The sequence below is a fragment of the Oryzias latipes genome, chromosome 3, assembly GCF_002234675.1.
Source record: "Oryzias latipes chromosome 3, ASM223467v1".
NCBI classification, from domain to species: Eukaryota; Metazoa; Chordata; class Actinopteri; order Beloniformes; family Adrianichthyidae; genus Oryzias; species Oryzias latipes.
This window is the reverse complement of record NC_019861.2, coordinates 4,520,819-4,546,392: the sequence shown is the minus strand read 5'-3', so window position 1 is coordinate 4,546,392 and position 25,574 is coordinate 4,520,819. Positions and strand designations below refer to the sequence as shown.

Below are 25,574 nucleotides of genomic sequence, written 5' to 3'. Positions count from 1 at the left end.
GATTGACCTAACTCCGATCAGCTTCTCTGAAACAGAAAACTCAGAGTTGTTAATCTCTCGATTGACCAACTCAGAGTTCAAGTTTAACCTCAGAGTTGGTTGAACCTCCTTTCTGAAACAGGCCCCTGGTGTCATGTTTGTGCCGTATACCGGAAATTAATTTTGGGAAAATCTCACAAACAAAAGTCTTATTTTAAATTTGACTCAGAATCAGTATCAAGCCAGCAGTCTTCATCGTTTTAAACACATTAGGGATACAAATCATATTTGCTCTGTAGTCCCTCACTGCTCCAATGTTCTCTCCAAATTTAGCCTGCTTATGTGTGTATATGAGTGTGAAAGAAAGCTTCAACTGAATTCTGTCTTTAATCTTTTTCCTTTTTTAGTGCAGATCTTACTTCAGAGCAGTAAGTAGAAGCAATGAAAGTTCTCACCCCTCACCGCCAAGTAGTTGAGGCGCTGTACTGTTTACAAACGCTAGGGGGCAGCACCAATCGCTGTACTGTTTGCAAACGCTAGGGGGCAGCACCGATGTGATCTTCGGAGTTTCCAGCGCTGAAAGCCGAAGGGACTTCCTGTCAGTGCCCCTGTCTAAAGATGGCGGACACTTGCGGCCAAGTGTTGTTGGGATCAGGGCTCACCGTCCTCTCTCATCCTCTTATGTACATTAAAGTTCTCATCCAGGTAAGTCAATAGTCGCTAGTGGACATTTTACAACGATAGTTCCGGTCTCGGCTTTATGAGTGTCTTTAAATTCTCTTTAACTAAATGAGAAGAGACCGCCGGTCTCCAAATGTCTCCCATTCGCGATTCGATGGCTCGCGCAGCAGAAAATAAAAGTATAGGTTTCGGAAAGTACGTATGAAGTGGTTGTGATTAAAAATGTAATTTAAAAAAATGTCATGACGATCTGCAGGAGCGTTGGCGCCGCTCCCTCCCTGGTCCTGTTCCGTCCCCGTGACCTTCTGCTCCGTGCCGCTCGGCAGAGGAGGTTGGTCAGCTCGCGCGGGTGAGGTTCACCACTTCCTCCGAAACGCTGTAGACGAGAGCCGCTTAACGCTACCGGCCGCCTCGAGCTCACTATCATTTCACTTTTTTTAAAATGTAAAAGTAGAATGTTTTGAAAATCAGTTGAAGACTTCCAATCCACGGCGTCCTCGCGCTGAAGCTCCCGTGACTGGAACGTTCGGAGGACGTGACTCCTCCGCCGTTGACGGTCGAGTCATGACGGGCTTCCGCGCTGAGCTCTGCCGCGACCACCCGGAGGCGGGAAACGGAGGCCCGGGAGAACAGTCCTTTACCCTCTAACACATTTTTTTATCTAACAAAATTTCACGGCTTTTCTCAAATAAATGACCGTTGAAGGTTCCACCGTTACGTGATGACGTCATTTACGCCCGTGCTCTCCAACCTGAGTCCCCCTAAACATCAGGAAGCGACACAAAATCTCCTACCAGTTATTTATACGCAGGTGGGGACATCAACACCTGCTCTCTGACAGAAAGCTTGTTAGATAGATGACTTTATTAATCCCACAATGGGGAAATTCCATAATTAGAGAAGAAAAAAATAGAGAAGAAAAAAAAAACTTTCATATTTTTAAATGAGTTAGGCTGCTGGAAAACTTAATGCTTTGGGTCAAGTCTGCTAATTCCTGGCAATGCATCATCATTTCAGCCCTGAAAGTATCACTGAAGCTCTTCCATTGTCATGTCATGCAGGGAGTCTGATGAGTCTCTTCTTTAGTGTTGCACACCAGCCACTGCTGCGTTTCAGTGTCTCCATCCTAATTTCTGAAGCTGAAATCTGCTGCTGCAGCTCCAGATCTGCTGCTGCTGCTGGTTCTTTCCTCCATCCATCGTGTGTTTCTCTATTACATGCTGTCTCTGTGTTCCACACATGAACAGTATTTCTGCATGTCACTTGACTCAGTCAGCCCTAGTGTTGCTGTAGCCTCAATCTACTTCATTTTATTGGTGGATTTAGCTTCATTTTGTCATAACTTCATATACTTGCTGCATATAATGTGTTCCAAATTATTATGCAAATTGTGTTTAAGTTTGACAAGAAAAAAAATCTTTGTCCCTCAATTTAACTCATGGACGATTTTGTGTCTCGAGGCTCTTTGGATCACCGACATCTAGGGCTGCACGATATGAGGAAAACTCGCGATATGCGATATTTAAGATTAATATTGCGATAACAGTATAATTTGCGGTATATAAACAAATAACAAAATAAGCAAAAACATCATTCTCATTTAATTGCAACCATTTAAAAATTATACTCCAAATAACCCTCGTTGACATAGGAGACAAACAACTAACATAATAGTCCTCCATCCAATTGGTCAACAAGGTGAAGGCGTCCATCCGATTGATCAAATGCATAAATGGATTTATTTGATTCGTTAAATGCTTCAAGCTGTCTTAAGGCTGTATTAACACATTTAAGGTTTACAATTTATTGCGATTTTCACTGTCTTTTGCAATATGCATATTGCAGAGCTGGATATTGCGATAACTATAAATTTGCGGTATATTGTGCAGGCCTACCGACATCCATCTCAGACACCTGTGATAAATAGTTTGCCAGATAATCTGAAAAGTCTGAAACAGTTAAATGCCTTGGACTAGATATGAAAACCTTAGATATTTCAGGAAAACATATGCGTGATCATCATATTATTGAAATATTTGTGGCTGATTCCCAGGTTGGTGCAGATAAAGGCAGAATGAGGAAGGTTTCTGTCAGACAAATCCATGGGATTAAGAGAGCAGCAGCTGAAATACCATTACAAAGCAGCAAGCACATATTTGAAGCTGCTGGTGTGTCTGGAGTCCATCAAGGTGTAGGATCCTCCAGAGGCTGGCAGTTCAACGTAGACCTTCTATTCGGCCCCCATAAACAAGACTCACAAACAGAAACCACTGCAGTGGGCCCAGACATACATGAAGACTCATTTCCTAACAGTCTTGTTCACTGAGGAGTGCCGTGCAACCCTGGATGGTCCAGATAAATGGAGTAGTGGGTGGTTGGTGGATCTGCACCGTGTCCCATGTTAAGGAGGTGGTGGAGTCATGGTTTGGGACAGAATCATGGGGAGAGAGCTGGTTGGTCCCTGAAGGTGTGAAACTGGGTGGTGTTTCTGACTGAGGACTTTCTTCTGTGGTCCAAGAAGAATCGTGCTTAATGTAACAAACTCCTCTTCATGCATGACAGAGGTACTCCTCACGCTGCAAGGAATACCTCTGCATCGTTGGCTGCTATGGGCATAAAAGGTGGTCCCAGTCCTCTGACCTCCACGCCATTGACAACCTTTGGAGCATCCTCAAGTAAAATATTTCTGAGTGTGGAAGGCAGTTCACACCCAAACAGCAGCTCTGGGAGGCTATTCTGACATCCTGTAGAGAAATTCAAGCAGAAGCTCCCCAAAAATTCACAAGTTCAATGGATGCAACAGAATACAAAATAATTGTACATTACATCACATTATCAACAAGAGTGTAAAAGTAAAATGTATAAATAGGCCTGTCATCACTGCTTCATTGTAAAGACTACAGTAGAGGGAAATGAACAGATACAAACCACAAGATTAGCATGTAGAAGCGTGACACGGTTCCTGTTTGTGTTACCAGGTTGGACATGAGCCTCTGCCTCCCACCCTGGGTCGAAACCTGTTTGGCAGACAGGTTCAGCAGCTTCCCGGACTCTTTTCTTATGGTGAGTCCAAGTCTCTTGTGTTTGATGTTATTAGGACTTAAATTAGTGTCGCGTTTCCTCTGGGACCCCCACCCTGTATGTGTTGTTTCTTTCTTTGCTCTAACATGCCGGATTGACATACAGACCTGAAGGGAGCCAACACATTATAGAGGCTGGGATTACCCCCCTCTACAAACTTCAGTTATATGTAATAATTCATTATACTTGCAGGATCACATCAGTTTGTGTATTTACTGGGACACATTTTTAAACTGCTTCTGTTCACACAAGAAAAACCATGAATATGAGTTCCTCTGGGGATGTTCTAGCCTAGAGGCTGCTCCATTTTTACTGTTTGGTCAATATACAAACACATATTTGATCATCCCTACTTTGAAAGATCCAGATAATCAGAAGTACATTTTTTTTAATGGACCAAACAAAAATGAAAGCTTCTATTTTTTTTAAAAATGTACAGAATAGAAAAGCTCTGCAACGAGTGGCTGAAGCCGTGCGGAGGACTGTGGGCTGTAGGTGGCCTGCAGACCACCACCGAGATCTATGAAACCAGATCCAGGAAACGAGCCTCGCACATCCTAACAGATCCCACTCACACCCTCTGTTTTCCCCGCTCCCCTCAGGCAGGAGACTGCAGGACCACCAGACTGAGGAACAGTTCTTCCCAGAAGCAGTTAGACTGCTGAACTCTGGAAGATCATTGTAAAAAAATAAATAAATAAACCTCAACGCTAATTTCTGTGCAATAATAACATTCTCCTCTGTGCAAAACTCAAGAGGAATCATAATGTATCATATTGATATGTCTCTTACTTCCTGTCTTTCTCACTATAAGCGGCTGGCCCGGGACCAGAGACACAAATGTTGTTTTATCCCTGTGGTAAAACGACAACAAAGAATCCTGAATCATCTTAAATCTTGTGTTTGAAGATTTCCCACCATAGAAAGGCAGCAACTACTGTTGTGCTTACGGACTGGGTGGAGTAGGTATCACACATCTAGGTGTGGGACTTTAACTTTAGATAACTTGCACTTATCTACTTGCTTTCTCAGCATGTATTTGCAGTCCCTGGCTCCGCCCAAAACTCTGTTTTTTTTCCTTTTTCTTTTTTTTTTACCGTCAGTTTCCAGTTGACCTGCATTCATTGTGAGGTCAAGGGGTCGGTGCTGTAGCACAGGTCTGCGAGGCGGGTCAGTCACCCACAGGGGCAGTAGAGTGACAACGGTTACCAAAGAAACTCAAAATTCATATTTGGCTCCAGTTCAAAGTCATCACTGCTGGTTTGTTTTCTTATCTCTGGAGTCTGGCTCCAATATGTCTAAGTCCACATCATGGAAAAATGGGAGTTCTTTGGATTTGAAACAACAGCTGCAATCTATGATCCACATGATTGACGTTTACTATGGTTTTGCAAAAATGTTCAAGTATTTCCCAAATAAGTTTCAACCTATAATTCAAAGACTATACAACTTAGGTTTCATTGAATGTTTTTTCCATAAATGATTCATTCATTCATCCATCTTCTAAACCAGTGTTGGTCCCTTTCTGGGTCACGGGACTGCTGGAGCCTATCCCACCAACCCCTGGGCGAAAGCAGGGGACACCTTGGACAGCTCGCCAGTCTGTCACAGGGCCACAATCACACACCCATGCACTCTCACACTCACACCTAGGGACCATTTAGAGTGAGCAGTTAACCTATGAAGCATGTTTTTGGACGGCTGGACGAAGCCGGAGACCCCGGAGAGAACCCACACATGTACAGGGAGAACATGCAAACTCCACACAGAAAGGTCCCCCATTGGTGTTCTGGTTCAGGTCCACCAGCCGGGACTTGAACCGGGCCCTTCTTGCTGTGAGACAAGAGCGCGAACCACTGCCCCACAGTGCATAAATTATTGATACCTTTTTAAATTTGTGTAACTTTTATTTTCCTTTGTGTTTTAGCAAAACATATCGTAAAGATCGACGGGAAAGTCGGTCTCTTCAAAGGACTTGTTCCAAGGCTCTGTGCCAGCACCATTGGCACATTTGTGCACAGCAAAGTTGTGGAGGTACCCTTATTGTGTTACTTGTTCTGTTGAAGTGTAATGACCTAGACTTCATTACTGCCTTTTAGTCCCCTCCCACTTGGATGGACGTAATGGTTACAGTCTTCATGGCTTTTACATTAATGTAAAGCCTCAGTCACAACTTACAGGTGGATACGAGCAAATCTGTACACTGGTGGCCTGCACGGAATATCCAGGTGGTAGACCGCTCAGTGAGCCTGTAGAGAAAATGTTCATGCACATTTTTTCTACGGCCATCCTGGCAGGTCCTAGAGAACAACCTAAATCATGTAAGGGTGAAGGAAGTGAGATGCAGGCATGTTGTGTAGAGTTTTCACTTTTGTTACCTCCTCATATCCTGCAGACTGCACAAGCTGCCTATTAGGACTCTTCATGTGATAAGTGTGCGCTCCTTGTGTGCAGCCTGACTGTTGTGCTACGTACACACCAGCCAAAACGGGAACTCTTCAGCTGGCTTTCAACAGTGTTCACGGGGGACTGTCTCCACACGATACTAGTGCATGTTGGAAGCAGCTTGGTGTGAAAGGTCAAAGTGGTGTAAATCTGGTGAATCTGGCTGCAGGCTTTTCTTTCACAGCTTTGTGCCAATATATGAAAGATTGAGTTCCGACCGGAGACAAACTGCAATTATTAATTTCTCCTTCATGATCATTTTTCAAGTGATTGGTACTTCGGTGTTTTGAAAAGAACACCGCCCACCTTTCGCTGCCAAATCCAATTCCCTGGTGGGTCAAAGTTAAACTGGTTTAACTTTCAACATGCGTTGTACGTAGATCCCAAAAACAGACTTAAAATCTTGTGTAGTGATGTGTGAACGCGAGAGTTTTGAACAGGGAAACCAAAAAGGCACATATTGGCACATCTGCATAGACTTTTCATTGGAAGTGGTCACTTGAATGCCTGTTGCCAAGGCTGGTGTGAAGGTAGCTTTAGAAAATAGGAGATTGCACAGTCGGGGTGTGTAGGTTGTCTGAGCCTCAACCAAAAGCAACCTATGCGCTCTTACACAGCCCATGTGTGCAGCATTTGCAGGGGGGGTTAGGAAGGGGCCAGTACTCGCACCTTTTTAGTAGTAGAGAATCCTCCACACGTCAAAAGTGTGTGCAACTTGCATAAGCCTCATCCTTCTCTATACAATTACCACACGCACAGTGGTACATCCCATTTTCCTGCCATCCCTTAAGGTGGCCGTATGAGCCTCATGGGGACTGCAAAACACCTTAAGATGCAGCCCCCCTTTCTATGACCCCCCACACAACCCAAAAACCTGCAGCAGGTCAACCTCCTTACCTCATGTAGCTAAGGCTTTAATAAACATTGAGCTGAAGAGCAAGCTAGATTTTTTTCAGTGTGATAATAGTTCAGTAGTCTGTACTGAGTTCTTTTGACTTTTTTTTATTTATTTCTCGTTTCACAGAAATATCAGGACCAGGATAAATCTCAGGTGAGGATATATTTTGTTTAACTTAAAGATCAAATTAACTGTTCCTTAACCTTCTGACACTGGATCTTTATTAAAGAATTAAGATACATCAACACTGAGGCTCTGGTGTCGATGTACCTTGAATTATCAAACCGCTTCACCTGTTTATATAATTAAATACAGACCTCACTTCTGATTCTGACGTGGAGAAAAGCGGCTTTGCGCCAATGTGCAACACGTTAGGACCTAAACTTGTAACATATCAATGTCATACTAAGATATCTTTCACAACCAAGATTGGAGTCAATCGCTGGGGATTGTGTCAATTGTGTAAATGGTTAAGGGGTTGTGGTGGTTTGAAGAGCTTTTGCTATTTGCTGTTACCGGCGCCATTTCTGCCTTTATTCAGGACCAATTTCAGAAACACTTGGAGTAAATTGCGTATACTTATGTAGCGCTTTTCTACCTTGCTCGAAGGCCCAAAGCCCTTTCCAGTCACAGTCCCATTCACACACACACATTAACCGGAAACTTTAAAAGAACAAACTTCATGATGTGTTTTCAGAGTTGGGGTGGGGAACCATAAATGTCTCCTAAAACGCTTTTATCCAGCCCACCCAAAAATGTCAAACAAAATATTATGTAAGAAAGAAAACGCATAAAGACAATAAATATATTTTCTGTTCTCAGTGAGATTTTAGTATATTTTTCCGGATCAAGTTTAGAGTCGTTAAACACAACAGAAGTCCTGACATGTGATGACAGGTAGACGGAATGGCTCATTGAAAATGAGAAGTCGGTGCAGAATGTTGCTCTTTTCTTCATTCATAGTAGCTTGAAGTGTTTAATGAATCAAATAAACGACGACCAATCAAATGAATTCCTTTTATGTTAGCTGCTTGCCTGCTATGGAGGCATGTGTTAGTGTTAAAATGATGGATTAGTTGATTCTTGTTTTGTTCGTGTATCTGTAGTCATATTGTCATCGCAATATTGATCTCGGATACCGCACATGGCACGTTTTCCTCATATCGTGCAGCCCTGTTGAGGATCTATGACTATATATGCATTTTTAATTGATTTCATATTGATGTAAATTTTGCAGCTATTTATATTTTTTTATTTTTTTGTTCTTCTGGCCCTTTCTATTGTACATCCTGTTGCCATTCCAGAATAGAAATGTCCTCATTGTGGGAGTCAGAAATGTCCTAAAATATATAATATCCTTAAAACTAATGTCTGTGATGTCCAGGGTGTTGGTGAAAAACATGTGTCTGCGGAGGACTCCATGGAGCTTGTTGTTAAAGAGGTAAGATGGAAACTGCTGTGATCATCAAAACAGCGTCACGTCACTTAGAGATGAACCTCTAAAATGAAAAATTGATTCATGAAATTTGCATCTTTTTGTCTCAATTGGTTCCCTTCAGGAACAAACGGTCAAATCCAGATGTTGTGATTGTAATTGATAAAACAACTAAAACTACGGCCAGGAACATTCATAGGTGTTATTGCTTACAGCTGGGCCAGATGAAGCATGTATGCAATGACAAAAGGATGTCCCATTGACTGTATATGAGAGCTGGACTGAGTGACTCCTCCCCCCTTGCGTTCCAAACAGGAAGTAACCTTTGGTTCCAAGAAGCCAAATCCCATAAACTTCTATAGAGAAATAAACAGCTGTCACTCAGTCATTCTATTTGTCAGAATAACCATTCCTGATCCGATACCTTTTTAAACATGTTCATGATAATCCTCATTTTTGTAGTGATACAATTTCTTTGTCCCACGTTTTTCAAGCTATAAACTGACCAATCAGATGCCTCAGTAGAAGCATATGGGGCCCGCTGGCCCCCACTTCGAATGTTCAAAACCTTTGACACATTCTCAATACCCCTTCCTTTCAGTAGAAGGGATATGGACTTCTAACAAGCTCACTTCTGATTGGCGACAGTAGTTGTCGTAGAACCGTTAACCGATTGGGACCAGTCAATGTTTACTTACGTCGTCTGGCTCCAACATGGCAAAGTCCATATCATGGAAAAATGGCAACTGAATTGGCCTAATTTTGCTGGAGCAGGAGGAATGGAGGAAGTCACACTCGCTCATTCAAGTTTTCCTATACAGTCAATGGGAGGTCCCTGATAGACCACTAGGGAGACCCCACATGTTTGGGCTGTTTGACCTGAGTCCGTTTATTTAAAGTGAAGTTAAACTATTTAACATGGTAGTCGATGTAAAAATCCCTCCATCTGAAATCACCTCTAGTGTTTTCTCTGCCACATTCGTGAATCTATGATACTCACACGCGTGCAGGAGGGAACTGCTCCGTTGGCTTGGTTTCTTCTCATCTAGAGTTCCCGTTCATCACAGATGCTCCATGTTTTCCCTTCTGTCCTAACACTTCAATGTTGGTCTTTTCTTCAGACGACCAAGGAGATGATCGCCCGATCATGTGCTACGGTCATCACACATCCATTCCACGGTGTGTCAAGACTTCTTCTGATTGTGAAATGTTCAGTTGTTGGATGAGTGATGAAGCATCTTTACATGCCACCTTCTCTTGTCTTCTAGTCATCACTTTGCGATGTATGGTTCAGTTTATTGGAAGGGAGACAAAATATAGGTATGGCTTCTGTCTTTTATGCTAAAAAGATATTTTTTCAAAAATACATTTGACATTTTTCTGTTTTTAGTGGTGTGTTTGATTCCATCGTCACAATCTACAGAGAAGAAGGCATCTTGGGATTCTTTGCGTAAGTAGACTGAAGAAAGGATATGATGTATTTTGGATCTTCAGCCCCTTTTAGCTTAAAAATCTTGACTGGCATTCTGGCAACTAAGACAGTTTTAAAAAAAAAGTAACTGGAGCAAATGGTTCCAATGGTTTCCAGTTGTTTGAACTTTTCCTAATTCATCTGCCAAAGCCATGAAGCCCCCTGGGATGCATTTACTTTAGTGATCATCATTCCCAGTTCCATGGTTTTGGCAGATCAATGTGTAACGCTTTCTCCCCAGGGGTTTGATCCCTCGTCTACTGGGAGATGTCCTTTCTCTGTGGATTTGTAACATGCTGGCTCATCTAATCAACACCTACGCCATCGACGACTCGGTACGTCCCCTCTGTCAATCTGTTCCATGCTTTTGAAAAGGGTAAGAACGTACGGTAACCCTTGTCATGAGGGCTAACTTGCAGGAATGGTCTTACTAGCCTTTAGAAGGTATGCTTGATGTGAGTCATGTCTGATCTACTTATGTCATCAGCCTGAAATCCCAGTCATCATTTTTGTGACTTCTACTGCTGATAATATGTTGTTGACCAGTGCTTGCTCTGCAAGATGCGGAAACTGGCTGTTCTCTAGCTCCTAACCTTTGTAGATGACCCTCAGCAAGGAAGCTGGCCGCTCACCAAACTGAAAATAAACAGACACGAAAAGCAAGTATTGCTCCTGCGCAGTATCTTAGCTGATCCTAGCACTGTACTTTTCTGGACTGAGAGGTCTGAGGTTTTTCCAGGTATCTGTTGTAGCCACTCCTCCAGCTTGGGGGTTACTGCCCCGAGTGCTCCAATTACCACAGGCACCACTGTCACCTTCACTTTCCATGCTTTCTCCAGTTCTTCTCTAACTCCCTGGTATTTCTCCAGTTTCTCATGTTCCTTCTTCCTGATGTTCCCATTGCTTGGCACTGCCACATCCACCACAACGGCTTTCCTCTGTTCTTTATCCACCACTACAATGTTTCGTTGGTTCTCCATTACCATCCTATCAGTCTGGATCTGGAAGTCCTACAGGATATTTGCTGTCTCGTTCTCTATCACCTTCGGAGGTGTTTCCCATTTTGATCTTGGGGTTTCCAGTTCATATTCTGCACACATTTTCCTGCATATTATTCCAGCCACTTGATTGAGGCTCTCCATGTATGCTTTACCTGCCAGCATCTTACACCCTGCAGTTATGTGCTGGATTGTTTCAGGCACCTCTTTGCACAGCCTACACCTTGGGTCTTGTCTGGTGTGGTAGATCTGAGCCTCTATTGCTCTGGTGCTCAGGGCTTGTTCCTGAGCTGCCAGGATGAGTGCTTCAGTGCTGTCCTGCACAGTAAGAGTACACAAATATTTTAAAGGAGGCAGCTTTGTCGTGCGTATTATTATTGTTAGTAAGAGGTAATAAAATGAATTGGTTGAAATGTCAGCTGTGTCACTGATCATAACAAACCTGTGGCTTAAATATCTGACATTCTGCTGTAAAAACCTCACGGCATCTAACTCAGGGTTGAATCTGTCTGAACAAGTAAATCTTCCTTTGTTTTCATCTAATATCAACAGTTCCTTTAGGCTTTCAAACATTTCTTCCTCATTTATGAAAATGTTTTGTCACAGTTGCCCAAGTACTCTACAGACCCCTAAAGATTCAAAAATGTCTTCCATTAGTCTGAGATGACGGGAGCTGAGGTCTCAGTGAGAATTCCTCTGCAGTCGACATGACGGCAGATGCTGATTGATCGGTTCGTTTTGGAGCCTTGAAAATCTGTCTGTGGTCCATCCTGTGGGCTGCAAAAACCCTTGAAACAACTCTGTGCTTCAAGGGTTTTGACAGTCCTTTCCTGGTTTCTGTTAATTTGCAGATGAATCACAAAGGAGAAATAAAGAACTGCTCTCAAGCTGGGACTGGGGTGAGCAGAACAACATTAGATCTGCCCCGCTGTCTTCCCCTGGTGGAGTCTGATCCGTCTTCCTTTGTCTTTCTTCCAGTTCCTTGCGAGTATGCTTACGTACCCATTTGTCCTGGTGTCCAACCTCATGGCCATCAATAACTGCGGGTGAGTTTCGCAATGGCTGGCCGCGCTGCAGCTCGCTGTTGTGTCATGGCTCTGACGTTTGTGCTGTCCTAACAGACTCGCTGGAGGCCTGCCTCCCTATGCATCCATTTATCCCAGCTGGGTGGACTGCTGGAGGCACCTGAGCCGAGAGGTAAGTCTGAAAAAGTAAACGCCCATCACATGACCACAGCCTACAGGCAGTTCCTTGGGTAACCTGTGGCAACGTAAAGCAGTTTGCTTCATAAAGCTGAGAGGATCTTACGGATAAACTAACTGGTAAACCGTGCACATACAGTGCTAAATGCTGGACTCGTAGCTTCTGTTTGCAGGCGGGGGAGGGTGCTTTGTTACGTTGTGCTTCGGACCGCAGTCCGTAACGCTTTTCTGCGTGAGCGAGCTGCCGGACTCAGAAGTGTCTCCCTAGAGATTTGTATCTCCAGACAGAGGACGGACTTTGGGGCGGGCGGAAGCAGCTTTGGAATGAACATTCCTGAGTAACCGTGCAAACAATCATGTGAATTTGTGTTACCAGTCGGGTCCAGACAAAATAAAGGTTGATGTTATTCCAGTTTTACTTCATCCACGGCTAAATGTTGTTAGCATGTATTAACCTAATCTTAACGTTAAGTTTGGCCAAGTATGAAGCACTGGGCGTACAGACTAAAAAAAACTATACCCAAACACGCACTTAATAATAATCATAACAATAATTAAAGCCCATTTAGAAGATCATCTTGCTCAATGTCGGACCCTTGTTTACAACTGACTCCTAATTTCTTCTTCTGTGGTTGTTTGGGGGGGCCTGCGACTAATGATGACGTCCTACTATTTGATTGACTGTAGGGTTGTCCGATGACATGTAACATAGTGATTGGTATGGATAAATCACGGTACGACCATTCCAAAGCCGCCTCCGTCCGCTCCACAGTCCGTCCTCTGTCTGGAGATACAAATCTCCCGGGAGACACTTCTGAGTACGGCAGCTCGCTAACGCAGAACAGCGTGACGGACTGCGGTCCGAAGCCTCTTCCGGAGCGGACACGACAAAGCATCCTCCCCCGCCTGCAAACAGTAGCTTCCCTAACAGCCACGGCTTGTTTTCTCCATATCCTGTGACTGAAGTCTACAGATGCTTGGAGATCCTCTCTCAGAAAGCTTTAATGAATGTGTTGATTGAAGCATGGTCCCCCTCTGCTATGAAGCTTTTTGTCTGTTCATTCAAATTTTTAGGGGTCACATGTTCTCTTTTTTTCATTGCAGGGCAACATGAGCAGAGGCAATAGCTTATTTTTCCGGAAACTTCCAGCAGGCAAGATGTATGCAATTGAACAGAAGAGGTTTTTTTAAAGCTCAACAAAGTTGAGCTGATAACGGAGGAGGTTCATGCCTGAGCTTTGGGTTGGACAGCTGGTTCTTCATCTCTTTTCTTTTGGTATGCTCTCATTTTACGCTGAAACATAAACTGATACACTAACGCTGTAGAGGGGGCAGACGTCTGGGTTTTTACAGATCACAGGGACCCCCTCCCCCTCTAGCCCTGCTCTTATAGACATGGTGATGTGACTTTGTCGTCATGATTGAGTGTTGGAACCATCTACTGTCTGTTTCTGGACATGTGTATCATTACAAAAGTTCTTCTGTTAGATGATTTTCTTGTTGATTGTTTGGCTGGTTGTTGACGGTCTAGCTCTCTGTTGGGAGTTTCTGTGATGAAGGGGCGTTTTTGATGAAGATGAATATGTGAATATGCAGGGCTCGGTGGGGACATGTATTGCCATTCTGACTCGAATAAAACTAAATTTTTATGGTTTTTGTCTTTAAGATGTCATATTTTCTCCTGAAGGACATGGAAATGTTTGAACTCATTTCTGTTAGAGCAAATCATTTCATTAAATGATATAGAAAAACCCAGAATCCAGATCTATGCCCTAAATACAGTCACATTGGAGAAAAACGTGTTTTTTACTGAAGGTGTATTCAGACTGGACATGTTTGGTTTGCTTAAAGTGAGCAGAGTTTATTTCCCCCAATAATCTGGAACATATTCGCAATCTGAACGCACCCAAGCAGACCCTGGTCCGGGACCAGGAACCGCTCTCTGACCCATGTTTCGAGGTAGTCTCTGCTAGTTTCCTCAGTCTGAATAGGCTCCGTGTTCAGAGCAGAACGACTGGAACAAAACGGCCATTATGGGATGTAAACAGAGTAGGAAAGAAGCAACCCTGACGATGAGACACAGAATCTCATTGCAATGTGGTTGGATGAATGCAGACTCATTAAAATGGCTTTTAATGTGATACAAATTGCTTCTTACACTGTTTTCCTGACAACCTTTGTGTCATAAACACTCATGTGCCTTCATAGCGGACGTCTCCTCGGTAACCGCCCTGCAGCATGCCTCCGCTGTACCAAAGAAAAAAAAGTGTTGGACCTGACATTGATACAGACATTCAAAATTGATCAGCAAAATACAAAGTTTGGTTGCTTTGCCCCGCCCTAGAAAATTCTTGGTCAATGACTGAAGGGATTTTCATTCAATTGGTTCTGTTTCAAAAATGTCCGGTCGTTTGAATACAGACGAGGCTCAGGGTTCATCCGGACCAAATTAAGCGGACTCTGTCCGGAACAATGGACTCTTCAGTCTGAATATACGCTAAAATTCTGGATGGAAAAAGCTGAGTGAGTTTTGTCTGTGATGTTCATTATAAAAACAGGATAACTGAAAGACAGAATGGAAAAAAAATCCAGGAAATCGCATTGTTTTTTTTAGAGAACCTATTTCTGGAATGGAATTTTAAAAAACTACACATAAGTAAATGGCGTATACTTATCCAGGGCTTTACTAGCTTCCTTGAAGACCCAAAGGACTTTAGAAAACCAAACCTGTGATCTTCTGATCAGAAGCAGATTCCTCTACCTCTGCACCACGGCTGCCCCAATAAGTAAGGGATGTTGTGAAAAACTGTGGATGTCGTCAAAGTATTTGTTTCAGTTAACAGATTTAGGGGATTGGGAGGTAATAGTATTGTGGAGATGCACCTGATTTATAGTTTTCCACATAATGGTTTCACTGCTCAGTGTGTATGATATTGGAGCCAAAACTACAAAATTCTAATAGAAAAAACCTTTTCAGTGTGGCATTAATGTCAACATTCTGTGGGTGTAAAAAGCAGATTTTACCACCAAGTCATTTATTCCAAGTTCATCATTCAAACAGCCATGAACACACGACGCCCCGCATTAGGGACGAGCAGCACCACCCAACCATAGCGCCTTCAGGTTGGTAGTGGGCAGTTAGATGTTGACGGTGAACTTGTCTCAAAGTGTCATCAGCAGGTTTGCATGAAGACAAAGAACTACTGTCAGAGTTTGGGACAGACCCAGGGGTGGAGCCCCGCCAGTGACAGACCATGACCAGAACCTAAAGACCTCTGACCTCAGACATGGTTTAGCAAATGCCACACAGCTGCAGGCCCCGTTACCAGATGTGAGGGGCACTAGGAAGTCCACACAAACCCTTCACAACTCCACGTCCACTGCTTTGACTAGAATGACTGACGACCGTTGCAGGTGACTCTACTGATACCAAGACACCGCTGTGAACGTTTGCGGTACAGACCATGTGACCTGGACGATGCAGCAAGAGTCTGAGTCTACTGTCCTGTTCACTGATGAGTGTCAGGTCACCTCTCACAGAAATGAAAAATGGTCATCAGCTTTGCTGGAGATACGCTAAAGTCAACATGGTCCCCAGGGTTGGCTTTGGTGGAGGAGGAGCAACAGCCTGGACAGACATCACCAGTCACAGCAAATCCCATTTGGTGGTTGTTGGGAATTTGTATCCCCCTCACATGATTCAAAACACCTGATCCATGAATCTATACATAAAAGATTCCATTAACTATGTGTTGCTACGAAACACTAAACTTCTTTTACCTAAATGGATTTAGATATTTTTCATTTGGCATCTAGAACTGTAAATGAAAATGCCTTCTAACAGAGAAACTTTTGTTGCCTACTGGTACTTTTTATATTAACTCTTAAGAACCCAGACCCACGTTTTCTTAAGAGTTCTGTATATTTTACCACAAACCAAGTGGACCACAGAATCCATTTCTCATATTTCTCTGTTACACTGATGTCACCATGGGTTCTGATGGGTTAAACAAAAACTAAATGTCTACATAACTGCTTCAAACCTCAAAACGTGCATTTTGAGTCTTTTAGACTGTTTTGTTCTTTGGGTTAATACTGTAACGATCCAGCCGGACCGTCAGTTTAGTGGGCAAGCAAAAGCCAGACTGCTATTTAGATGGCTTCATTGGAGAGCTGTCCGTGTCCCATACAACACACGACCCCGGACAGTCTCAGGCAGAAATAAACAGGAAGAAAGGCAATGTTCCCTTTTGAGCATCAAACCCGTTTATTCCAAGTACATATACAGCATGGAGGTTCAATTCAGCTTCCAGCCCTCTGACTCAAGGTTTCACCCTAAGCTCCCCACTTCCCATGAGCCTTATGGGGGTGAAGGCAGGGCTAACCCCCAGGTCGCTACACTGCCCCCACCTAAGAGGGTTAGTGTCCCCACAACCCTCACATAACTGCAGAACTGAACAACACAACACAATTAGCAAAACACAGGATCACACTGGCTGGAGACTCCTTCGCACAATCCTGGGTTTCGACCGCCACCGTGTACAGTCCTCTTAACTGGCTGGGTTAGCACATCTGCAACTGACACAGTTCCATGCCAGCATGTGCCCAGCCAGGAGAACCAGTCCCCGCCTCTGTGGAAGCACCACCATCAGGGTGCACGTCACCATGGGGGAGTAGACTCTCTCCAAGTGAAGAGCTGCACACCAGCAGCAGAAGGTCCCCAGGCATCCCAGGCGATCGTCTTCATCACTACGGCTGCTGTAGGGTCTGCTTCGTCAAACCCTCCTCCCCAAAGCGAAGCTCTGCTGTCCGCGCTGACAGGTCTCGCAGCTCCGCAGGTGGGAGGTCCAGCAGTGTAGCGCCCTCTAACGCCAGGCCTGGGTGTGTGAGAATTCCCCTTCGGCGTCTAGCCCTCATGGCCGGTCGCCAGGTTGACCTGAGCCAGGTGTGGTTCCAGCGTTGTTAAGCCATTGCGTCGTGAAGGTTCAGCTGGGCTGCTCACCGTCATCACAGTCTGGTCCAGATGGTCTAGCGCTGGCGTCGGGCAAGGCCAGGCTGCAGATGACGGTGGGTGCTCGATCCATCAGGGAGTTGACGTCGCCCTTTCTCCTCCCTTCTCCCGAACTGCCTCCAGAATGGCGTCAGTCCCCGCGGCGTAGCTCTCCATGGTGTGGCTCTCTGTGGAGTAGCAGTGGCTGAGGATCCCACTTCTGACACCAATGTAACGATCCAGCCGGACCGTCAGTTTAGTGGGCAAGCAAAAGCCAGACTGCTATTTAGATGGCTTCATTGGAGAGCTATCCGTGTCCCATACACCGCACGACCCCGGACAGTCTCAGGCAGAAATAAACAGGAAGAAAGGCAATGTTCCCTTTTGAGCATCAAACCCGTTTATTCCAAGTACACATACAGCCCAAACAGCATGGAGGGTCAATTCAGCTTCCAGCCCTCTGACTCAAGGTTTCACCCTAAGCTCCCCACTTCCCATGAGCCTTAGGGGCTGAAGGCGGGGCTAACCCCCAGGTCGCTACAATACTTTTGTCATATTAATTTATCCCGGTATTGTATGTGTTGCTGTGAAAAAAAAGTGTTACATGTTTAGTGAACACAACACTCGTCGCCTTCACCCACTTGTAATTACCCTGACTTGGTAGAAACAAGCTTGTGATTGGACGTCTTTGTTTGCATGACATGTCCATAAAAAGCAAAGACAGGAAGAGAAAACCTTCAAAGTTTGCCCGAAACCATTTGTTCCCGATCTTCTTGATATGTCCCGATTGATTTTATACATTTTTACCAACCCAATCTTGTTTGTTTCAGTTGGATACCGCTGTGACTCATAACAAGAATGATTTTTTAAATTCATACCAGTATCTTTTGCATCCCTAATTACTGAGGAAGAACCAGCTGAAGCTGAGCCTGGATGATGGTGGTGCTGCAATGACAGAACCATGACAATGGACATGGTCTATTTTTGGTATTTGGGAATATTTTTATTATTGTCTTAATTTTTTAAGATAATTTAAACCAATCTAATGAAAATGGTTTTTCTTCTTCTTCATTATCAGTAATATCAAAGGGAACTTTTACATATTTAATTAAAGTCAGACCAAACAAGACAATCACTTGTGGAAATAATGATATCCTTAACTTTTTGTGAGTAGTGTAAAGTCTTTAAAAGTCAAGCATTGTTGTTTCCTGGATTCTTTGGGTTGGGGTTATCTTGTTCTTTTGGTCATGATCTAGAGCTCATGTTCATGAAGAGTGAATTAAAGATCAAACCGCTTCACTTTCTGAGTCCGCTCCCTCTTTACCATGACAGACTGGTACAACGGCTGTGTAACGGCCTCTGCTCTGGTCATACAGAGCCTGAACAGCCCTCAGCAAGGCTCTCTGGACCCCATCCTCCCATAGCACCCTCCAGAAGACACCACGGGGGATGCAGTCAAATGCCCTCTCCAAATCCACAAAACACATGGACTGGATGAGCAAAGTCCCACAAACCCTCCAGCACCCTATGGAGCAGGGGGCTCCAACATGTCGCTGACGAGCTACCGGTAGCTCACCAATGTGTCAATAGCATAATTTATTATATTAACTAGAATAAATACCTCTGTAGAAACAGGTTACGTGCCACAGTATTTTAAATATTCAGTTGTTAAACCTCTTCTGAAAAAGCCCAGTTTAGATCCTAGCAACCTGGCCAACTATAGACCAATATCAAACCTTCCCTTTATTTAAAAAATCCTAGAAAGAGTTGTAGTTGGGCAGCTTTACCGCCACCTTCAGGACAATAGTCACTGAAGATATTCAGCCAGGGTTCAGACCTCACTACAGCATGGAAACTGCACTAGTTAGAGTATCTGATGACTTGTTATTGGCCTCAGAAAAGGACTACTTTCTATTCTGGTCCAGTTAGAACTCAGTGCAGGCTTTGACACCATTGACCACAGTATTCAACTCCAAAGATTAGAGCATGACATAGGGATCAGAGGATCTGCCCTCCGGTGGTTTAAATGTAAATGAACATTCCTCTTGTTGCACTCAAGTTAGCTACGGAGTCCCACAGGGCTCAGTTTTAGAACCCATCCTGTTTATGCTTTACATGCTGCCCTTAGGAAACATAATCAGAAAACACAGCATTCATTTTCATTGTTTTGCAGACGATACGCAGTTGTATTTATCCATTAAACCTGACCAGAATGACAATACAGAGAAACTGAATGCCTGCATCAGAGACATCAAGACCTGGATAACATATACCTCCTCTTGAACCCAGAAAAAACTTAATTCGTCATTATACTATGTCCTAGAAACCTCAGAGATGCTCTGTCTGATCAGATAGTCTCCCTGGATGGCGTAAGTATAGCCCCCAATTCCACAGTTAGAAACCTTGGGGTTTTATGTGACCAGGATTTATCATTTAAGGCTCACATATCTCAGGCGTGTAGAACTGCCTTTTTTCACCTGTGGAATATAGCTAAGATCAGAAATATATTTTCTAAGAGTGATGCTGAAAAACTCATCCATGCATTTGTTACGTCGAGGCTGGATTACTGTAACTCGTTGTTAGCAGCGTGTCCTAAGAGTTCCTTAAGAAGTCTCCAGCTTGTTCAGAACGCAGCAGCTAGATTGTTAGCAGGAACTAGCAGAAGAGATCACATCACTCCTGTGTTAATTTCACTTCACTGGCTCCCAGTTGATTCTAGAATCAAGTTCAAAATCCTCCTGCTTACCTATAAGGCCTTACATGGTATGGCCCCATCCTATATTAAAGACCTCATAGTGCCTTACCAACCAAACGGAACACTTTGCTAGCAAACTGCAGGACTGCTTGTGGTTCCTAGAATTAGTAAAAGTACAGTTGGAGGTAGAGCGTTTAGCCACCAAGCCCCTGTTTTATGGAATAAACTCCCAGCTCATGTAAGAGAGGCCGATTCAGTTTCTACATTCAAAGTTAGACTTAAAACATTCCTCTTTGGACAGGCTTATTGTCAGACAAGCTAGTAATCAGAGAATATTGGACCAGAATTATGCCTTTTTATGGTCATTTTACTGTTTCTGCTCAGCCTGGTGTCATTGTTTACACATCTTTCCGATTTCGGCGTCGCTCTTCGGACAGGTGACAGACTAGCTGGCGTCTCTAGCAATATAACTCATTGGGTGAAGTTACCTAAAGTTGTCATAATTTTGTTTGAATGTTTAATGTTTTTTCCAGGAAGAAGAAGGGAGGAAGTAGAATAAAATGATCGTCATGAATACATCCTACCAGCTGGTGGCGGTAATGCTCCGTTCAGCTGGTTGACGCTAATTAAACGCAAACAGAAGAAGGAGCGTCCCTTTATTATTGTTACCTCAGGAGCGATGTTATCCTCGGTGAACAGCGTCTCCGTCTCTGCTGAAAATGGAAACGAAGGTTTGTTACGCAGTTTTACCGCCACTTTCAGACTTTTGGTAGAGTTTTGGGGAACGACACTGACGTTCACCGCTAAACCTTTAAAGCTAAGCTAGCACAGCCTGTGGTAGCTAGCTGTCCTGTTAGGCTGCTGTCTCCTTTTGTTTCAGCAGGGATCCTCAGGAGGGACTGTCCACTGAGCGGCTGTAAACGAGCCTACAAAGATAGCATTTCGCTCCAGAACCACATCAAGGAGCACGAAATCCCGGCCGAGTCTGTGAACGGTAAGCCGTTCATTCAAACCTAGTACTACACATCTGTCAGCTGTCCTGTGCTACAACACACGCAAACATTCACCGTAGCAGTGTAGCATTTTAGCCAAAAACTGTGTTCTAAATGTATTTTTTTAAACAAACCATCAAAGTTTTTATCTTCAGAAGGCGGTGGACTCCTAAATAATCGTCAAAACGCTCATATCAATTAGATTTTAACGTTGTCAATTAAATGACGTCATATCCGCCATGAAAAAATGGGTAGCATAGTGTCTGAATTGCTTTTCAGGGAATTACATAGTGCCACACTATTTCGTTTTTTAGTAGTTAGGGGGTTGAGGTGGGAATTCAGACAGAGCTACTCTGGAGCAGACAGAAGTTCAAGAACAAAAATGATTGAATCCACTCGGCTGCTGAGATTTTAGCTTTTTTTATACATTTAGCTTTCCTCGTGGAAAAAAAAATGCTTAACACAGATATAGTTGGTTACATAGATGTTAATGTTGTGCCTTATCAGGTATCAAAATCTACTGAGCCCGGGAACTGACATGGGTAAAATAATAAATATTACGTTCCCTCGAAATAATTAATTCGTGTGAACGAAACAATTATTCACGCGATTAGTCATTCATAAACACAGATGTTAGCGATACTAAGATTTTCAGCAGATACCTTCACATTTCTGTCTGTGTGTGTCTCATTACATTGCATGGAAGACACTGAAGATGTTTAGAGATCAGATTTATTTATTTTTAAAAAGCTCTACAAAAGCATCTGTAATCATGTTTCCACGTCTGCGTTCATTCACATCCCGGTACGCTCTCCGTCCTGCCGCAAAAGCCGCTTTCTGCTGCTACTTCTGTGTCTCTGTGACCCAGATTCGTTCAAGAGGGGAACAGAGACACAGAACAATAAAATACAAATTCTTTGGAATTGGAAACAGGTGATCCTTCGTACCAGGAAGAGGTAAGAAAGACGTTGTCTTGGGTGCGTTCCCATTAGCTATGAAATTGCGCAAATTAGATTTGCAATAATACATTTTCCAAATTGAAACACGTCAATTATTTTTTTTTTATATATATATCAAAAGAAATTTTAATGCTTGGAGGAGTTGGTCTTTTGAGGCATATAGAAATGTCTTTTTACATTTTTATTTTATTCAAGAAGTCGCATGACCAATAACTCTGAATAGGTATCCAGTTTGCACACTTTTTTTTTAGATCACCGGATACTGTCCTGGCTACTATCACGATGCACTGGCCGGAGTGGTGCGCGGGGCGGCCCCATGGGGCCGGAGCGGTGCGCGGGGCGGCCCCATGGGGCCGGAGCGGTGCGCGGGGCGGCCCCATGGGGCCGGAGCGGTGCGCGGGGCGGCCCCATGGGGCCGGAGCGGTGCGCGGGGCGGCCCCATGGGGCCGGAGCGGTGCGCGGGGCGGCCCCATGGGGCCGGAGCGGTGCGCGGGGCGGCCCCATGGGCAGAGAGCCGCTGTGGGATGGGGAGGCAGCCAGCTGGGGCCTCCTAAATCTGTATTTTTCCTATTTTCATGTAGACAGTAAAAAGAATAGACATGGAAGTAGCAGCGGAAAGCATGTCCTGCAGTTGATGGTGAAGCTCCTCGTCCACTGAATGATGTAATGAACCCAGACATGGAGAAGAGATTACCGATGCTTTTATAGAGCTCTTCAAATATCTTTAAACATCCTCAGTGTCTTCCATGCATTGTAATGAGACACAGACAGACAGAAATGTGAAGGTATCTGCTGTAAATCCAAGTATGGATTACATCCGTGTTTCTGAATGACTTATTATTGGTTTGTGTTTATTCACATTATAAGGATTTCATGGAAACAGCATTATTGTGTTTTGTCGACATTTGTAGTATTTGGATCACGTTTGTGCAGACGTGTGATGGAAACAAAGAGAAGCTGGGGTTTTACTAAATGGACATGGAACACAAAAACAGTTTCAAAGGCAAATGAATGCAGCAAATGGTCAAGAACTTGAAAGACCCAGGCTGACGAAGGCTTAAACCTTCCATACTCCGCTCTCTGGCTCACTAGCACTCCTCGGATGACGTTCAGCTTCCTGAAAGACGTGTGAAGCGCCTGGTGCTCATGTATGTGACGCCTGCGGTGTCCTGACAGGTAAGGTGCTGCTGTGCTCCACGGTGGGCTGCAGCGCCTCCTTCCCCAGCATGCAGAAACTGATGGTGCATACGAGGCTTCACCACAAACCCAACATCTACTTCCAGTAAGTCCTGCCTCCCTCACATCTTCTGTTTTTTTTGTGCACTCTTGAAGAACACATTTCTGTTATCAAAGGTGTGAGAGCTGCCGCACAAAGTTGCGCTCGTATCGTAATCTTTTGGGTCACCTGCACACCTGCTCCAAGGTGCCTCGGGGTAAACCCAAAGCTGCAGAGCCCGCTACTCCGATGGTCAAGCCTGCTGAGCAGCCGTCCCCTCAGCTGGAGCCCCTATCTTCACCCCAGTTGACCTCCTTTGAAAGCACAACGCCGGACAGATGTGTCCCTGCTGCCTTCCTGTCGGGTCCCACTGACCCCCCCATGCTAGACCCTCCGGTCTTGCCTCTCCAAGAAATCTCTCCTCCAAATCACCCCCCCACACAGCTCCGGGAAACGGCCTCTCCAGTCCCGAGTGAATCTTATTATAGCCTTCCTCCCACTCTGAAGCCCGTCACTCCTAAAGCGGTGGTGGATCCTCCTGATTTACAGAGTCAAGTCCAGACGCAGACCTGGACCTCGGAGGCCACTCATCCCGTCTCCCTACCCGCGGTGTCCTCTCACGGGTCCCCAGCCGTCTGGAGGAAAAGTCAGGGTGAGGCTCTGCTGCTCAAACAGCCGGTCTGCTTACAGCTCATCCTTTCTCATTTCACTTTAATGTTCGACAGTTATGGACAAAAGTTTTGGGAAATACATAAATATTGGAAATTGGAAAAGCTGCTCTTTACATTTTTACAATAGCAATTTGTTATGTGAAGAGTGATCAGATGATCTGCTTAGTCCTTCTTTGCCATGAAAATTACCTTAATCCTGAACAAAACCTTCCTCTGCATGTCATTGCTGTCATTAAAAGACCTGCTGAGATCATTTCAGTCATCGTTTTGTTAACTCAGGTGAGAATGTTGACGAGCACAAGGCTGGAGATCATTATGCTGGTCGTACTATGAGATCGTTGTGCTACCACCAGTCCAGCAGTAAAGCCTCCTGAGACCATTCATGTGTGGGGCTGCTTCTCCTCCAAGGGAGGGGGCTCACTCACCATTTAGCCCAAAAACACAGCCATGAATAAAGAATGGTACCAGAACACCGTCCAACAGCAACTTCTTCCAACAATCCAACAACAGTTTGATGGCCAACAAAGCATTTTCCACCATGATGGAGCACCGTGCCATGAGGCAAAAGTGATAACTAAGATCCTCAGGGATCACAACATGGACATTTTGGGTCCATGGCCTGAAAACTCCCCAGATCTTAATCCCATTGAGAACTTGTGGTCAATTCTCAAGAGGCGGGTGGACAAACAAAAACCCACTAATTCTGGCAAACTGCAAGCAGTGATTCTGACAGAATGGGTTGCTATATATGCTAGGATTTGGCCCAGAAGTAAATTGAGAGCACGCCCAGTCGAATTGCAGAGGTCCTGAAAAGAAGGGCCAACACTGCAAATACTGAGTCTTTGCACAAATGTCATGTAATTGTCAATAAAAGCCTTTGACATGAATGAAGTGCGCGTAATTATATTTCAGTAGATCATAGAAGCAACTGAAACAAAGATCTAAAAGCAGTTTAGCTTCGAACTTGGTGAAAACTTCTATTTTTGTCATCATCAAGCATCTGTAACAGATGTTCTTCAGCATCTGCTCATGCTCACAGGCCTTTCCTGATGTCACACCCTGACTCGTGTCCTTTCCTGCATCAGGTCTGGGCTGCAGCCGGCGTGTTCTCTGGGAGCACACCAGAGGGTGCTACACCTGCGTACAATGTGGCCACAGAGCAACCAACCGAAAGGAAATGAGCGAACACATCAGCAGCAACCACAGCGGGAGCAGAGCAGCTGAGAACAGGACCACCCCGCCCGTCCTTCACGCCGTTTCAGCTCCTCCCAAACGGCCAGAAGAAGCTGGCGGCAGCGACGCTGGAAAGTGATGGGCTGTTCCACGGCAATGTTGCTCTGTGATCCTCTGATTAAAAATGTCCTCTTTCATTCTGGACTGTGTGTCGGCTCCATTTCTGTGTGATCACAACACTTCATGCTCGGTCAAAGGTTTCCTCACATGTGGACGCCAGGGGCCGGTTCCTGAAAGCACGGTGTGTGACATTTGTTGGCATCCTCCGTTAGAGTTCCAAAACCAAAGGTAACCTTCAGGGTATATAAGTAACCATAGCAACAGAGTTTGTTTCAGCCAGGTTACCGAGCATGGCGTGCCCCTTTGACCACAATCCTGCCAAAGTAGCAGCACGGGGGGGGGGGCAAGGCCATGTATGGATGAGATGATTTGTCCCGATTGTTGTTTATAAAGAATCTTACTGTTTAAAGAAAGAATATTCTCTTTTCAAGCAGGTAATTAATCTCACTTTGACAAACGTCCCATGTAATGAACAGATAAATAGTCCAATTAAACAAACCCTCTACATTAAAAATGGATTCCTGTCGTGCATTCTATGCATAGTCACAAATATGTCTGAGTGAGAGTA

At 44.4% G+C, this 25,574-nt stretch overlaps 2 protein-coding genes across 3 annotated transcripts; both read left to right on the top strand.

The window, feature by feature from the left end:
• Positions 1–565: 565 nt before the first annotated feature.
• mtch2 (mitochondrial carrier 2) lies at positions 566–13,844 on the top strand. The gene is made up of 13 exons (XM_004066801.4): positions 566–684; positions 3,639–3,723; positions 5,669–5,775; positions 7,211–7,237; positions 8,469–8,525; positions 9,641–9,698; positions 9,788–9,839; positions 9,910–9,969; positions 10,232–10,325; positions 11,840–11,887; positions 11,967–12,034; positions 12,110–12,185; positions 13,295–13,844. Exons 1-13 carry the CDS (start codon positions 598–600, stop codon positions 13,379–13,381), a joined length of 906 nt encoding a protein of 301 aa, XP_004066849.1. The 5' UTR covers positions 566–597; the 3' UTR covers positions 13,382–13,844.
• Positions 13,845–20,471: 6,627 nt separating this feature from the next.
• Positions 20,472–25,090, top strand: znf414 (zinc finger protein 414). Of its 2 annotated transcripts, none has more exons than XM_004066800.4 (5): positions 20,472–20,606; positions 20,756–20,869; positions 23,003–23,108; positions 23,180–23,694; positions 24,799–25,090. In XM_004066800.4, the coding sequence occupies exons 1-5, from the start codon at positions 20,555–20,557 to the stop codon at positions 25,023–25,025; spliced, it is 1,014 nt and encodes a 337-aa protein (XP_004066848.1). In that variant the 5' UTR covers positions 20,472–20,554; the 3' UTR covers positions 25,026–25,090. The 2 variants fall into 2 exon arrangements, with proteins under 2 accessions (XP_004066848.1, XP_011485250.1); XM_011486948.3 differs by having other exon boundaries at positions 20,473–20,606; positions 20,759–20,869.
• The last annotated feature ends 484 nt before the right edge of the window (positions 25,091–25,574 follow it).

Coding starts and splice junctions, on each gene's coding strand:
- mtch2 (XM_004066801.4), top strand. CDS start 598: ATGGCGGACACTTGCGGCCAAGTGTTGTTGGGATCAGGGCTCACCGTC. Junction 9,970..10,231: donor GGCATCTTGGGATTCTTTGC/GTAAGTAGACTG, acceptor CTTTCTCCCCAG/GGGTTTGATCCCTCGTCTAC. Junction 11,888..11,966: donor GCTCTCAAGCTGGGACTGGG/GTGAGCAGAACA, acceptor TCTTTCTTCCAG/TTCCTTGCGAGTATGCTTAC.
- znf414 (XM_004066800.4), top strand. CDS start 20,555: ATGTTATCCTCGGTGAACAGCGTCTCCGTCTCTGCTGAAAATGGAAAC. Junction 20,870..23,002: donor CCCGGCCGAGTCTGTGAACG/GTAAGCCGTTCA, acceptor GTGTCCTGACAG/GTAAGGTGCTGCTGTGCTCC. Junction 23,695..24,798: donor CGTCTGGAGGAAAAGTCAGG/GTGAGGCTCTGC, acceptor TTCCTGCATCAG/GTCTGGGCTGCAGCCGGCGT.